Genomic DNA, 15,609 nt, shown 5'->3' on the forward strand with positions numbered 1-15,609 from the left:
CTAAAAGAAGCCTTTTCTATTTTTCTCATGTCAGTAAGACACAATAATGACTTTTTTTCTTTTCTCCCCTCCTCTTTCATTCTTCATCTTGGATGGGTTTCAGGAGCTCGTGGCCACGAGGCCGCCTCCTCCTATCGCCTCCTTTAGAAGGCCTGAACAGGGACAGACTCAATCGCGTTAGCGATTGCATTTCATTCTCTTGCAATGTTTTTGCCAAACTGCCCCTTTTCTTCTTTTTTTTTTTCCCCTACACGGTAAGAAATTGTTGGGGCAATGCCAGCACGACAGCGGGTACTTATTCTCTGTCCATTTGGTGATGCCACTGTTGGGAGAGGAGGAGCTCTGGCAGCCAGGGTCACTTCGCCCGCTTTGTCCAGGGCTTCATTGTCATCCAGGGGAGGAATCGGCAACAAATGCAGCCTCTGTGTGTGTGTGTGCATCCGTGTGTGTGTGTCTGTGTGTCCCTGTGCGTGTGTGCAAGGGTTGTTTTTTTTTTGCATGCATGCATGTAACTTTTTTTTTGGGGGGATAGACAGGAAACAAAGTCTTTTGTGCTTGAAGTTTATACGAGCTATTCACGTCTGCTGGGGATCGGCACAAAAGCTGCAGGCAGAAAGAAGGCTGCAATGTTTGACTGAAATCCTACGTGGGAAAAGGGTTTTTTCTGCGGGTGGGAGGAGGAGGAAGCGTGTGTTGTCTCGGGTCTGGGGGTGCTGCGGGAGGTGACGCTGGCAAGGTAAGTAAGTGCCCTCCAACCGTTTAAATAGTAGCTGCCGAGTTAAGATCTTAAATGCTTTTGGGGACAGGGCGTAAATGCTGTTTGGCAAGCCTGAGACGGTTAATTCCCCCGGGATTTGTGAGGAGCCCGGGCGGAGGAATGGCAGAAGTACAATGGCAGCCCAGGGGTGATGCTGCGGTGTTCAACACCCGCCTGCTCAACGCCCTGCCAAGGAGCCGGGGAGCAATATTTTATCTTCACCGTGTTTGCTACCGAAACTAAAACTGGCAAATGAAGTGTAAACAGCAGGCATGAGGGGGAAGGCTGGTAGTTAAGCAGCTGGGAATTCAGGACTGAAGAGAAAGCCGGCCTGAAAGGGATTGCGCTTCATTTTTAAAAACCGAGAGGCAGACGGACGTCTTGGGCTGGACGAAGAGTTGTCACAGCTTATAGATGAATGTATTAATGGAAAAAGGGAGGGAAATTAGGCAGAAAAAGGTAAGTGTTTCTCCCCTCCATCCCTTCCAAACAAAACAGAAACTTTTTTTTTGCAAACAAAGAGACTCCCAAACCCAAGTGGGTAGTCAGCGCCACATGAAACACGCTTAATTTATTCTCTTTTACTAGATGAAATTATACCAGCTTTGCGAGACAGGGTTTTGTTGGGGGATTTGTTGTTTCTTCCAAAAGAAAACAAACCATCTGTGTTTCTTCCACTCCGTTTACTTTTCTTTCCGTTTCTTTATCTTCTGTATCTAGCGCTTCTCATAGCATGCTGTAAAAATGTGCATGGTTTCTAAATAACTCTTTGGATTTCTTCTGGTGGTGGCTACGCTTCACTTTGGCCACTGTCCCGCCAGCCTGGCACTGTTAACGCCTGCCGCTTCCCACCACGTAGCTGCTGGGTGGCTGTAACTTCTCTTTGCTCACGGTCTGAGTTTGTAAAAATGAAATGCAAATGGTTTTCTGAAGTACGGAGGGGTCTTCTTTAAAACTTTGGGCCTTCTGATGCTTGTCCTCCGATGAATGGTTATATGGGGCCAGTCCTCGCTAGTAATTAGCGGATTTGGGTGTTTCGAAGGTTGCGGATGCAAATGAGGACCCACATGTCTAACGCTGGTGGTAATTGAGGGCACGCTTGCAACAGCTACCCACAAATGGAGGAGATGTTCCGTAAATGTCACTGTGAATATGCTGACTCGTTTTCAGTATGTTGAGGTATTTTTCTCCTATTAGCAGGATGTTATTTTTCCATTGGAGAATAGCTTATGCTGTGTGACTTAGCTAGAGCAGTTCCTCCTTGCATCCCTGTAATTGATTTCTGATCTGTATGTCTGCTTTGTTTCAAAATTAGCCTCGTGTGCCGGAGTGGGAGACACTGATTTTGAATGTATTCATTTGCAGTCCCATCCACCAGAGGACGAAGATACAGATGTCATGTTAGGGCAGAGGCCGAAAAATCCAATACATAATATCCCTTCTACACTGGATAAACAAACCAATTGGAGTAAAGCACTACCTCTCCCAACTCCAGAGGAGAAAATGAAACAAGATGCCCAAGTGATTTCTTCTTGCATTATCCCCATCAATGTCACTGGTACAAATCTCTTCTATTTCTTTTTGTATTTATTGCATGGTTCAAGGGAGGTCAAGTACTTATTTTGTTTAATTTATTTGAAGTCACGGGATTGTGCAGTCTAGGGTCAAAGACCCTAGCTTGAGGATTTAGTTTCTGGAAGACAGTGGGCTAAATTCATCCCTCATGTGTGACCGTTGGAGTCACTGAAGCCACATCTAGGATTAATTTGGCCCATATTTTCGGAGTCATGTTATACAGTATAACATAACACTGGTTCTCTGTATAAACAATGTACTTTTGTTGTGTATATAACCTACAGTCTGTATTTACAAAGACCTCAAATAACTTTTTGAATGTAGCTGACTGAAATAATGCAGAAAGCCATCAAAATTAATCATATGATTATCATGTGTAGCAGGAGAAGAGAAACTAGAGAATGTAGGCTACTATTTGCAGTGCTTTAAACATGCGAGGTATGACTGTGTAGCATGCAAACCATCGCTCTGAGATCTCTTTACATGCAGCTATGCTGAAGGTATAGTAATGGCCTTTTCTTTTCTTTCTATAACATTTGGATACATTTGACTAGATTTATTTGAAAGAGAAATTGTTTATAGAAGCAGCAGGTATATCACTTATTAAATGTGATAAATGACTTATTTCCAGAATCAAAAATCAGGCTGTTTTTCTCTTTCTCTTTTTCTCTTTCTCTCCTTCCAGAGGGCTATGGTAAACATAAAGTTGATCTGAGTTTTCCTCACTAATATTTCGCACCAAGTTTTGATTAATGTAAGAGCACAAAGTTGGCTGATTTCCACCATTATAGACTTGAATATGAACAATCAGGAAAAAAACAGGGAGCTTTCAGTTAGCCTTCATCCCCCAGAGAAAATATTTGTATTTAATTGTATTTTCGCAGTGACTGGGGGAGGGGGGTGGGGGTCACAGCCCCTCACATCCCATTGCTCGTTCCTGTGTCTATCCATGGTGCCCAGCCTTCCTGCGAGACCGGCTGCGGGGTTCACCACGGTGCTGGGGAGGGCTGTATGCCCACAGTCCACCTTCAGCCCCCAGCCGAGGGGCTCTGGGCTTTTGGGCTTGCAGCACATCTGTCCTACAGCATCACAGTGATCCCCATCTGCTCCACCATCAACTGCATGAATACTCCTGGTGACAGCAGCGGAGTCCTGGTTGCCCTCCACGCTGGCAGTGGAGGTGACACTACACCGTGCTGCCAGCTTTGCCCAGACGGGGAGGTGGCAGCCAGGAGCGGGTGTCCCCACCACCAGGATGGTGATTTTAGCCAACCAGGGCCACATGGGAGGAAAGCACCACCCAGCAGAGCTGCCTGGATAGACCCTGCCGGTTGGGAGCCGGCTGGTTGAGGTGGCAGGTTGGGCACTGCCAGTAGAAATCCCCACGGAAAGTCATAGATAGTACGGCACATTTCCATGAGGTAAAGCTGGTGTTGAATGATGCTCTTTCTAGATTGACTATAGGACCCTGACTGCTGCTGTAAGCTTTCTAACATGGCTAATGTCACCTAATGCAGTTCAGAGGTGAGTTAGGTCTGGGACCAATGTTAACTTTTCCAGTAATAGCCATTTTTGCCTAGACTCCACCTGCCATACATTGGAACCAAATTCCCACTGATCAGTTTTACAGATCAAGAATGGTATGTAATCTTCTGGATGTTTATGTGTATCATTCTCATTAGCACTAATGGGAATAATTTGTATGCGTCACGGGGAGGATATACCTACCCTCTTCCACTTTCCTCTCGGAGATGACCCCCGTGCATCTGGCACACAGAGCATGTTCGGCTAACTCACAGTTGCTGGAAAACCAGCAATCATGCTGACTGATTGATTTTTTTGTTTCAAAGAGTTTGCTTTCAGTTCTCTGTTTTTGTTTTTTTAAGCTTCTCCCAACCCTGAGAAATGTTCACTTTTTTGAAAATGACTGTTGTTGGAGTTTACGGCACTTTCGTTCCATATTAAAGAAAGTTCTTCCTCTGCTTATTCCAGGGGCATTGGTGGTTACAGGACATCTGTCTGAAGCCTCTATTTCACTGTAGTAGATTTCAAGAAGAACTTTTACAAGAAAGTTACTTTTTAATGTTTTACATTGTTATGTAGTGTAATATGTATGTGTATGTCTGTGTATAATTATGTTTTCTATAATTATACGCTATTAAAATAGAGCTTCTTATCAGGATTTTTTTTTGTTGTTTTCCTTTTGTTTGATTTAGTTTGTTTGTTTTTCTTAAGATTACAAACCACTGTACCAGCAATCCTTATGTTAGTGTTTTTATGGACCTGGCACATTTTTTCTGACCTGTCCCATGTCAACTTTAGAGAGCACAGGTGTACAGTTGTGTGAAAAGCCAGCGCAGATGGGCACTGGTCTTCTGGTGGGCCTCCTTTTAACTTTGTTTTGGCGATACAGTGTAAAAAACAAAGTGAAAGACGCTTCCCTGTGCTAATGCCATGGAAACATAAAGAAAATGAGGAATTCCTGCCTATTCTGTGTGGCCGTGGTCATAAATAAGGGTGCCCATGAACTTGGGCTCCTAAATCCAAACTGAGGGTCTTGACTGACTGCGTGACCCCATTCTCAGAGTGGACTCCCACACATCCCGCCATGTGCTGAGCACTTGGGAAAATCAGGCCACTTACTGATGCACACAAATAAATAGCAGCTGCCCATTAATGTTACCTTTGGCCATGTGTGATCATCATGACGAATGCTCTCTAAACTTGCACGGGGACTTGGACCCATTTTAGCTGTCTCCTTCCTTTTTGAAATGGTAGCCCCCTTGGCATATTGGTCTCCTAAGAAGCACCCAACTACTGCAATATGGTGTTATAACCTTAAATTGTTTTCTTATGCTTAGTTGCTTAAAATAAGTCAGGCTATAGCTGAACAGATTATTCTCTGCAGACAAGTTACTGTCATTGTCGCTATGACAGATGGATAAATAGCTATAAGAAAGATGCCCTGTTACCAAGAGCTCTCAACTCTATTTTCCTTTCTGATTTTCTTTTCTTTTCTTTTCTTTTTTACTCCTTCTGTTATTTTTGGCAGACCAGGCTGCTGAGGGGGAGCTGGAATTAGATGTAAAACTGTGATATACTGTGATACAATTTACATAAGAGCTACATAAGGGCTCCCTTATGTTTATTCACAGGCTTAATCCAAGCTCACATACCTCCACTGTGTTCCAGCCATGAAAATTTGTTTACTATTTCTAAAGGCTAATGAGACCTATTTATGGGTTGCAGGAGTTGGTTTTGACAGAGAGGCTAGTATTCGCTGCTCTCTTGTTCATTCACAATCTGTACTACAGCGGAGACGAAAGTTGAGGAGGAGGAAAACCATCTCTGGCATCCCCAGAAGAGTGCAACAAGAAATAGGTGTAGTATAAATACAAATTTTCCGTAGATAGCTTTCTAACCAACTTAAATTGCAGGGATATGAGCTGTTAGCCAGCCTTCCAAAGAAACAAAACCTCGGAAGTGTAAATGCTTGTGGAGTTTGGGAATGATGTGGTTTGGTTTTTTTTATTTACTACAGTAAGCAAAGCTATATTACTCCATATGGCCTTGATGGACCGGGGGCCTTACCGAGTAATATAGATGTACGTGTTCAGCTCTTATTGTGTAAATGTTAATCAGTTCTTTTTTTTTCCATTTTATTTCTGTTATGAACCCATAGTTACGTGCATAAAAAGTAACTAGATTAAGTGAAAGTTTTTTCTTGTGTGAGGGGAGCTTAAGGTAAAGAACTGACAGATGTTGCTCAGCAAAGTGATGATGAGCTGTCACAACAGCCGGATAACTCAGTCAGATGAGCAGTTGGATATCCATCTTGCAGACAGCTGCTGGTACCCTACAGAAAACTTTGCTAAATGTTCCTTTTATTTATCACACTTGCCCTTGATTCCTTCCTTTCATTCTTTATTGCCAAGGATATTTGCCCAAAATTGAGTGGCTTACCTCAGTTGTTGTCCCAGGTAAATTAGAAGCAACTTGGTTGAGGGGAAATCCAGTGTAAAATTGGTATTAACCCAAAACGAAGCTAACGGGATCATTATTTCTCATCATCTGCACCTGAAGAGGGCTCTGGTATCTCGGTCCATTGCTGTGAAACTTGATGGGAAGCAGAAGGAATGTGTTTATCATAGGGAATAAGCAACCAGAGAACCTATGAAAGAAAGATCCTGTTGCCTTGCAAATATTCTTGGTAGTAAAGAAGCAGATAATGGAAATTCTGAACAGTCAGGTAGTCAAAATAGAATTACTTTTAGAAGCTCAGGGAGTGTTTTGTCCAGCAGCCACTCCTGAAAGCTGCCTTTAACTAGTTGAAATAGAGTGACAAAAACTGAAAACTTAATATTTATCTTAATATTTACCACAGCAAGATCAGTTCTGTGTGAGATCACATTGCAGAAATAGGAGACCTGAGATCACATTGCAGGACTAGGAGAATTTCCCTGCCTCACCGGGATGAGGTCTGCCTTTATAGCAAAGTTAAATTTGGTCCAATGCTCAGCAAGATTAGAAAAAGAAAGAATACAGCAGATAATGCTTCTTGGGTTGCTCCGCGGATCGTCTCGCGCCAGGAAATGTGGAGCTGACTCCCACTCACCCAGCTTTCCGTGTGTCCTAGATTCAGACGAGTCGCCGGTGGCGAGAGAGCGCAATGTGATTGTGCATGCAAACCCGGACTTCTCCGGCTCCAGCAGCAGGAGGTCGGGGACACGGGACTCGGAGTGCCAGACGGAAGAAATCCTGATAGCTGCTCCCTCCCGGCGGCGGATCCGCGCCCAGAGGGGGCAGAGCGTCTTCGCCTCCCTCTCGCACTCCGCCGGCAACATCTTGGTGCTGGCGGACAACGGGGATGCCGTCTTCGCTGCCGCTGTCAGCAACCGCATCCGCTCACGCAGCCTTCCTCGCGAGGGCGCCAGGGCCAGCGAGGGACATCAGGATGCCGCCACCAAGAGTGCAGGGTACGAAGCAGAGCGCTTCCTAGCCGGCCAGGAGAGGATCCCGAAAAAGGGGAAGGAGGTCTTGAGCAAGCAGGGTTCACAAGAGCACCAGCCCATTGGTTTAACTTGTCCTCAGCATCTGCACAGCCCCGAACACAGCATCGGTGAGAGGGGGAGGTCACGGCTGTCAAGGATGGCCGATTCAGGCAGCTGCGAGATTTCGTCCAACTCGGACACCTTTGGGAGCCCTGTTCACTCTATCTCCACGGCAGGAGTGCTGCTCAGCAGCCACATGGACCAGAAAGATGACCACCAGTCCTCCAGTGGCAACTGGAGTGGGAGCAGCTCCACGTGTCCTTCCCAGACGTCTGAAACCATTCCTCCTGCCGCCTCTCCTCCGCTGACAGGCTCTTCGCACTGTGACTCCGAGCTGTCGCTCAACACCGCTCCCAATGCCAACGAGGACTCCAGCGTCTTCATCACAGAGCAGTTTGGTGACCACGTGGACAAGGTCAGGGGCCACAGGGCGAGCTCCTTCACCTCCACCGTGGCAGATTTACTGGATGACCCCAACAACAGCAACACGAGCGACAGCGAGTGGAACTACCTGCACCATCACCACGACGCCTCCTGTCGCCAGGACTTCAGCCCTGAGCGCCTGAAGGCCGACAGCCTGGGATGCCCCAGCTTCACCAGCATGGCCACCTACGACAGCTTCCTCGAAAAGACCCCCTCTGACAAGGCAGACACTAGCTCACACTTTTCTGTGGATACCGAAGGATACTATACCTCCATGCACTTTGACTGCGGTCTCAAGGGTAATAAAAGCTATATTTGCAACTATGCAGCTGCGGGCTCCGAGAGCGGCCAGACCGGCAGCGTGACCTCCAGCCTGGCTGACTGCGCCTGGCAGGAGTGTGTAGGCCACAGGAAGCAGGGACGGCAGAGCATCTCGCTGAAGAAACCAAAGGCAAAGCCAGCCCCACCAAAACGCAGCTCGTCTTTGAGGAAATCGGAGGGCAGCACCGACCTTCCTGACAAGAAAGAACCAAAGATCGGTGGCGGGCAGCACGTCTCTCACACCGCCAGGGAGATGAAGCTGCCTCTTGAGTTTTCAAACACACCTTCCCGAGTGGAAGGCCCCAACCTGCCAGCCAAGCAGGAGCTCCCCTGGGCGAACCAGGGTGACGGTGGGTTAAAGGACACTCCGTTTGACACCGCCGATATCCCCTCCTTTAAAGACGAAGGTGCTGAACAACCTCACTATGCAGACCTCTGGCTTCTGAACGACTTGAAATCCAGCGATCCTTACAGGTCCTTGTCCAATTCCAGCACCGCTACGGGTACTACAGTCATAGAGTGCATCAAGTCACCGGAAAGCTCCGAATCCCAGACGTCCCAGTCCGGGTCACGAGCCACCACTCCATCCCTCCCCTCCGTCGATAACGAATTTAAGCTGGCCTCCCCTGAGAAGCTGGCGGGGTTAGCCTCCCCCTCCAGTGGGTACTCCAGCCAGTCGGAGACACCCACCTCTTCTTTTCCAACGGCTTTCTTTTCGGGACCCTTGTCTCCAGGGGGGAGCAAGAGGAAGCCAAAAGTACCGGAGAGGAAGTCGTCGCTGCAGCAGCCGCTCCCGAAAGACAGCACGGCCTCAGTGAGCAAAGACCTCGAACTTCCGATTATACCTCCTACTCACCTCGACCTAAGTGCTCTTCACAACGTCTTGAGCAAGCCCTTCGCTCACAGGCACCAGCTGCATGCCCTCAGCCACGGCAAGCAGAGCGCCGTCGGGGAAGCCCTGCACCCCAGCCCTCCCTCTGCCCTCGCCATCACGCCCTCCGTTCTCAAGTCTGTCCACCTGCGGGCAGTCAACAAGCCTGACGGGGGGAAACAGAAAGGCAGCACCCCAGACCTGCTCTGCATACAGGAGACCGCCTTGATGGCAACCGATGTTTCTCTGGGCAAAATGAGGCCACTCTTAGCTAAGAAACCAGTATCACGCCAGTACTCCACAGAGGAGGCCATAATGTCGTACATCGATGCTTCCCCAGCAGAAGGGGGACCTGGAAAGCCGGCTTTAGAGAAAAGCTCCTCTTTCAGCGGGCAGAATAGCTGCGAGCGAGAAGCTGTAGCTTCAGCAGGCGTGGGTCTGGTTGACATCAAACCCGGGAAGGATCAAACACAGCTGGCCTCTGAGCGCTTGCCGGAGAGCACTCTGAATCAGACGTGTGCCGTCTCCGCGGATGGGTTTCAGAAGGGCTCAGCTGTCCTTGTAGGTGATGACGAAGGAAAGAAACCCGGCCAGGGAGGAGAAACAGAGCACAACTTTCCGCAAGCGCAGGCTCAGCTGGAGCTCTCCGCAGGCAGCGAGGGGAGGCTGGAAGCCGGGCCTGGGGGCAAAAGCCCCAGTCAAGCTGAGGGGGCGGCTGTCAGTGATCAGGTTAAGCACCAACCCGATGTAAGCCACCATGTGCCTGGGAATATTGGCTACGAAGTGGAGGCAGCAGCAGCGAATTCACCCAGCGAAGTGAGTTGCAAGCAGGAAAGCGGTATCGCATCAGGTATCCCAACCAGAAGTGCCTCTGATGATGGCAGGGCGGACGAGACGGCGGGCGGCGTGGAAGAGCCTTCGCTGAAAGGTCAGTGGTGGTCTCTTTCTGTGTTATACCCTACCACCTGCCCTCTGGCGTGACCAGTGGTGGAGTCAAGAAGCAGGCTGGAGGCGCAAATCTGCATATAGGTTTAAGGACAGAGCCCCCCTCTGCCACGATCTGTTAGCTGGCTGGCCAGCCAGCCCAAAGATATTTTACGCTTTTTCAGTGTATTCAGAGTGTACTTCTCTGAAGTTTATTGCCTCCATTGTGCTGCATTTCAGATGAAGAGAGAAAAGGGAGGAGCACTAACCCTGGGTACAGAGGAGCCTTATTATCTCAGCCACACAGTAAACGGGAGACCCCGGGTTCAGTCCTTAGCAGTGCCCCCGTTATGTGCTCCAACATGCAATGTACACAATGTTTAGAGGATAAAGTCTGTATGGTGGTATTGGCCACTCGGTTGTGAACGGAGCTGGTGCCTCGTGTGGGCGGTGCTGTTGCAAAGCGTGGTGGGGGTCTGACTCATGGCATGGCCTCTTTCCTTGTTTAAGAGTCTTCTCCAAGCGACGAGTCCATCGTGTCTCCGCTGAGTGAGGAGTTGCAGGCTGACGCTGAGGACGTCTTTGTGTCTCCAAACAAACCCCGCACTACCGAGGATCTGTTTGCAGTCATTCACAGGTGACCTACCCCTGCGGCAATGGGGAATGGTAACATGCAACCCTGCACAGTTGCCCATTAACAATAGCTGCGGGATGGTTAGTCAATGTCCTGAAACTACCTTCTTTAGTTTAATGAGTTTAGTTTTCTGAAAGGCCGCTTCATTATGTTCTGGTGTGTATCTCCATGCCATGTGTAGGATGCTTTACAGATAAAAACATCAGGCCGTTCTCGCTAACATAAACATATGTGTCTCCAGTGAAAACGACCTGCAGTGGTTCCTGCCTTCTGCCCACTAGCTCTGTTCTGGTCAGTGAGTCGTTGTAGCGAGAATGACGAGAAGGCATCTCTTCAATGTGACAGTATTTTGTATTCAGCTGAAATTTGCAATCACAGCTGAAATTACAGATTTCTGATACTGAATAGGTTACACTGAGTATTATTGTTACCTAAGAGCAGCCCAGAAGGCCAACTGTATCCTGGGCTCCATCAAAAGAAGTGTGGCCAGCGGGTCAAGGGAGGTGATTCTGCCCTTCTGTTTCACTCTGGTGAGGCCCCACCTGGAGTACTGCATCCAGCTCTGGAACCCTCAGCACAGGAAAGGCAGTGACCTGTTGGAGCAGGTCCAGAGGAGGGTCACAGAAATGACCAGAGGGATGGAACACTTCTCCTATGAGGACAGGCTGACAGAGTTGGGGTTGTTCAGCCTGGAGAAGAGAAGGCTCCAGGGAGACCTTATTAGTGGCCTTCCAGTACCTACAGGGGGCCTACAGGAAAGCTGGAGAGGGACTTTCTACAAAGGCATATAGTGATAGGACAAGGGGTAATGGCTTTGAACTAAAAGAGGGAAGATTTAGACTAGGTATAAGGAAGAAATTTTTTATGCTGAAGGTGGTGAAACACTGGCACAGGTTGTCCAGAGAGGTGGTAGATGCCCCATCCCTGGAAACAAGGTGAGGTTGGACGGGGCTCTGAGCAGCCTGATCTAGTCAAAGATGTCCCTGCTCATTGCAAGGCGGTTGAACTAGATGACCTTTAAAGGTCCCTCCCAACGCAAACTATTCTGTGATTCTAAGACTCTGTATGCATTGTCATCTTTGTAAAGAGCTGATTGTGCACACATTGCTTTGGAAAAGCTGGGTGAGGTTGAGAGGGACTGTGTGGCTCAGTGCCTCATTCATTGCAGAAGAGCTATCACAGCTTCAAGTGCTGTTAGTCACTGCTAGTCTCCAATATTTGATAGAGGAATTACGAGAACTCTAACTAACATGAAAGCACGGTAATTTGCGAAACTCCAGACCAACATTAAGTGTTATTCTACAAAGATAATATATGAAGGAGTGTTGTTTTGTGTTTTTACAGATCAAAAAGGAAAGTTCTTGGGAGAAAGGATTCTGGAGACCTTTCTGTAAGGAACAGATTAAGAGGTTCATCTGGGACTAGCAGCCAGCCCCCTGCCAGCAGCACACTGCCCGCCAGCAACATGCCACCAGCCGGCAGTGTGGGCACTACCCTAAGCAGTCAGAAAAAAAAAAGGAATGCCAAAAGTCCAACACATCCAATGAGGAGTTTAAATTACTGCTCCTTAAGAAGGGCAGCCGATCTGATTCCAGCTACAGGATGTCTGCCACGGAAATTCTGAAAAGTCCTATTTTGCCCAAGTCTCCCGGAGAGCTGACGGCGGATGCCCCTCAAAGCCTAGAGGAGTCTCCCCCCGCGGTGAGCCCCGATGCATTGTCCCCGCTCTCTCCCTGCTCCCCCAGGGTCAACGCAGAAGGATTCTCCTCCAAGAGCTTTCCCATGTCGGCATCTTCGAGAGTGGGGCGCTCCCGGGCACCACCAGCAGCGAGCAGCAGCCGGTACAGCGTGCGCTGCAGGCTGTACAACACGCCGATGCAGGCCATCTCCGAAGGAGAGACAGAGAACTCGGACGGCAGCCCCCACGATGATCGGTCTTCTCAGAGCTCAACGTAGGCTGCACGGGTGCCAGGGCCGGGCTGCTGACACCACTGGGGCTCTGTAAGGATGTGAATATAAGAGGCCAATGCTGTAGCAGTCAAAAAAAAAGAAAAAAAGAAAAAAAGAAAAAAATTGCAGGGCAATATCGATGCTTAAATGTGTTTGTGTTTGTAAGACGCTGGGGAAACAGAGGACTACAGCTGTAGCTATTTATTAAGTTACATTTTCTAAAGTAGGAAGATATGCAATGTCTGCTCTGGTTTCTTTTAGCTTCATTTGGTTTGTTCCACTCTCATTTCTGTTGTCACTGTAGATTTCAAGGCTATACACATTCCATAGAGTTAAAAGTGACTTTTGGTTTGTTTTTTTTTTTCTCAAAGCTGCCCATCTAGAAACAAATCCCTCACTGTAGTGCTTCCCTAAGGATAAAAAAAAAAAAGAGAGAGAAAATGCTCTTAAGGATTGGTATTTTTCTACACTAAAATGAGCTGAAACAAAATTTAGAAGAAATTAAGAAAACATATGTAAATACCATATTTTTGATAAAAATTTGTAAATAGAATTATCAAGAAAGTGGACATGTGGCAAACGATTTACTTCATAACAACTTTGTTTATAGAAGACAAAAGAAGTCAAATGTAATAACTGTATTCTGTGAATACCATTTTCATATCAAACATAAAAAATTCACATGGCCACCGATAACCACTTTCAGTACCACAAGCCTGAAGGACGACGTTGAGCAGTGGAAAGGAGGAATTCTCTGCCTTAGGTGAGGAAATGGAAAGGCTGACTCTGATGGGCTTAAAGTAACCATTTGTCTTTCTAAGGCAGCTCCGAAGAAGCTAACTGGAAAGCGCAGCGGGGAGGGTAATGGTGAGGATCAGTGGGGAAGGTGAGCGTGCTCCTGACAGAACAAAGTCGTGTCTGAGGCAAAGGCCCAAAGGGTCCCATCCCACAGCCTCCCCTGGGCCTTTATTCTAGCAGGGATCGCTTCAGAGAGGAGAGATGCAAGAAGAAATAGTACTTAACTTTCATATCCCTATTAGGCTATTGGGATGCATAACACGGTCATAACCTGGTAACTATAATCTTTAAACACAATTAGTTTCTGGTTTGTAAAGGAAACAAATAAATTATAAGCATGCAAGAAGCGCTTTCGATTTATCAGTAAATATCCGCGATGAGTTTTCAGTGAAGCTTTCTCTTTGTGCTGATGAGATTCATGCTACCTAAATATTTACAAAAATGACACTGTGAAAAAGTAGCTGGGAAATAGGTATGTGTATGCATTATTTATATTCATTGCTGAGCTGGGAAGGGGAAAGCTCTGGTTCATTGTGCCAGCCACGTACAGTTGGGATCTTGTCTGGGTTTACCAGAAACGCGGAACAGGGTGGGGGACTGGGGTGGGGTGGGAAAGGAGACAAATCAAAGCAGCTGCTTTGATACCAATGAAGGCAGGGAAATAAAAGCTGAATTACTTGAAGTTACTTGAATTTTCTTGTCTTAAAACTGCAAGAACATGTACTTTTAAAACTTAACCCGTGAGTCGCTTTATACTTTTAATTTTTCAACAGAATAAAACTAACAGACCTGATTCTCCGTTGGGCTTTGAGCCACCACGGTTTCCATTGATGTAGCCCTGTCCGTGCTACGCAGAGAAAGCGGCCTTCTTTGTCCAAAATTGATGCAGTTGGTGTTGATTGCTGTAGGAAATGGTTTGGAGTAGAGGAAAGGTTAGTGCAGAGAAAATAGTGCGAGGAGGAATGTGGTGTGCAGTGGGACAGGTCGAGTAGGATGGCAGAAAGAGCGTACTTTGGTACTAAAGAAATCAACTAAAAGCTGGCTTTAAGCATAAGTAAAGGATAGGGAAGCAGGATGTGTGAAATGGGTTTTTACTAGTTTTTTTTAGCTTTTAATCATGTAATGCATAAAGCTGATAGTTTTTAAAAGCGGGCAAAGCGTGTTTTAAAGAGGAAGGTTCTACCTAAAACTGTTACAATTTTAAAGAGTCTGAGCAAGTCAGAATGGTTTAAAAAATCCCAAATGTTATTCCCCATAAGGTTCACGTCTGATTTTGTCTAGCGCTTACCACAAGAAATATATTATTCAGGGTTTCCTACCGTCCTCCTGTGTAGCCTGGTTACGTTCGGTGTGCTAGGTCAAGTCGCTGTGCATGTGGTATGTGCGTTGGGAAGAGGGGTGGTAGCTGAAGGGCTGCAAATTCGGAAAGTCTAAATAATCTAAAAGTCTAAAATAGTTTTCAAAAAGGTGATGGGAACAAGGTTTTGGAAACAAAAGGCTAATCACATTCGTAGGTTAGTTAAGAAAATAAGTCTGAACACAAGTGAAATGAATGAATGAGAATGTTTTAAGAAGAAACGTTTAGCATATAACAAACCACTTTCTGGAGAACATAAGGAAGTTTAAATATTGGGCAGAAAATCCTTAGTTTGTCATCTCAGTCATTTTCCTTAAAAAATTTACCAGGAGCCCTTTTACAATATGTTTGATAGTCCTGAGTTAAACAGTCATTCAAAACTGTAAGGAGAATAGCTGAATTGACTTTGATGATATCACTTTTTATTACCAATCAATGATTTTGTAGAGACCATAAATAAATATATATACACACTAAAAAAAAATTTTGACTGGAATGGTGAGGCAATACTTCATGTACGAAATGGCCACAGAACAATCCCATTAAAATATAGTCTTTCTTCTTGTGTTTAATTTCCTAGTTTATATTTAACAGATTGAAACCCAAATAAAGACAGATTCTAAATCCACTATGAAGAAAAGAGTTCATCACAAACGTGGGAGTCAGAGGAAAACAAATGTCAGGGACCCCCGTAGTGTTGCAGGTGTGCCATTAAGGCACCGGAGGACAAGCTGTAGAGCGAAGGGAACATCACTCACCTCTTGAGACAGGGTACAGTACGTGCATCAGGTAACTGGTGAACCGTCATTTCAACCTACTGTTCCGTTGTTTGCACTGATGTTATGGAAATGATTTCTGAAGTTATACAGCTGTGTGTGCTGAAAAATAACATTTCCCCCCTTTTTTTTTTCTTTTTTTTTTTTTGTTTTGTTGTGGCAGCATAGAGGA

General features: G+C 46.5%; 1 protein-coding gene across 1 annotated transcript in view; it reads left to right on the plus strand.

The window, feature by feature from the left end:
* Window positions 1-12,512, plus strand: part of NHS (Nance-Horan syndrome (congenital cataracts and dental anomalies)) — a 49,695-nt gene extending 37,183 nt beyond the window's left edge. Inside the window, 6 exon segments of the mRNA XM_009884793.1 lie at window positions 2,123-2,315; window positions 5,582-5,713; window positions 6,969-9,926; window positions 10,433-10,559; window positions 11,901-12,079; window positions 12,082-12,512. Of these exon segments, the coding sequence (XP_009883095.1) occupies window positions 2,123-2,315; window positions 5,582-5,713; window positions 6,969-9,926; window positions 10,433-10,559; window positions 11,901-12,079; window positions 12,082-12,512 (4,020 nt within the window).
* Window positions 12,513-15,609: the final 3,097 nt, after the last annotated feature.

Source organism: Charadrius vociferus, unplaced genomic scaffold, assembly GCF_000708025.1.
Source record: "Charadrius vociferus isolate BGI_N301 unplaced genomic scaffold, ASM70802v2 scaffold200, whole genome shotgun sequence".
Classification (NCBI taxonomy): Eukaryota; Metazoa; Chordata; class Aves; order Charadriiformes; family Charadriidae; genus Charadrius; species Charadrius vociferus.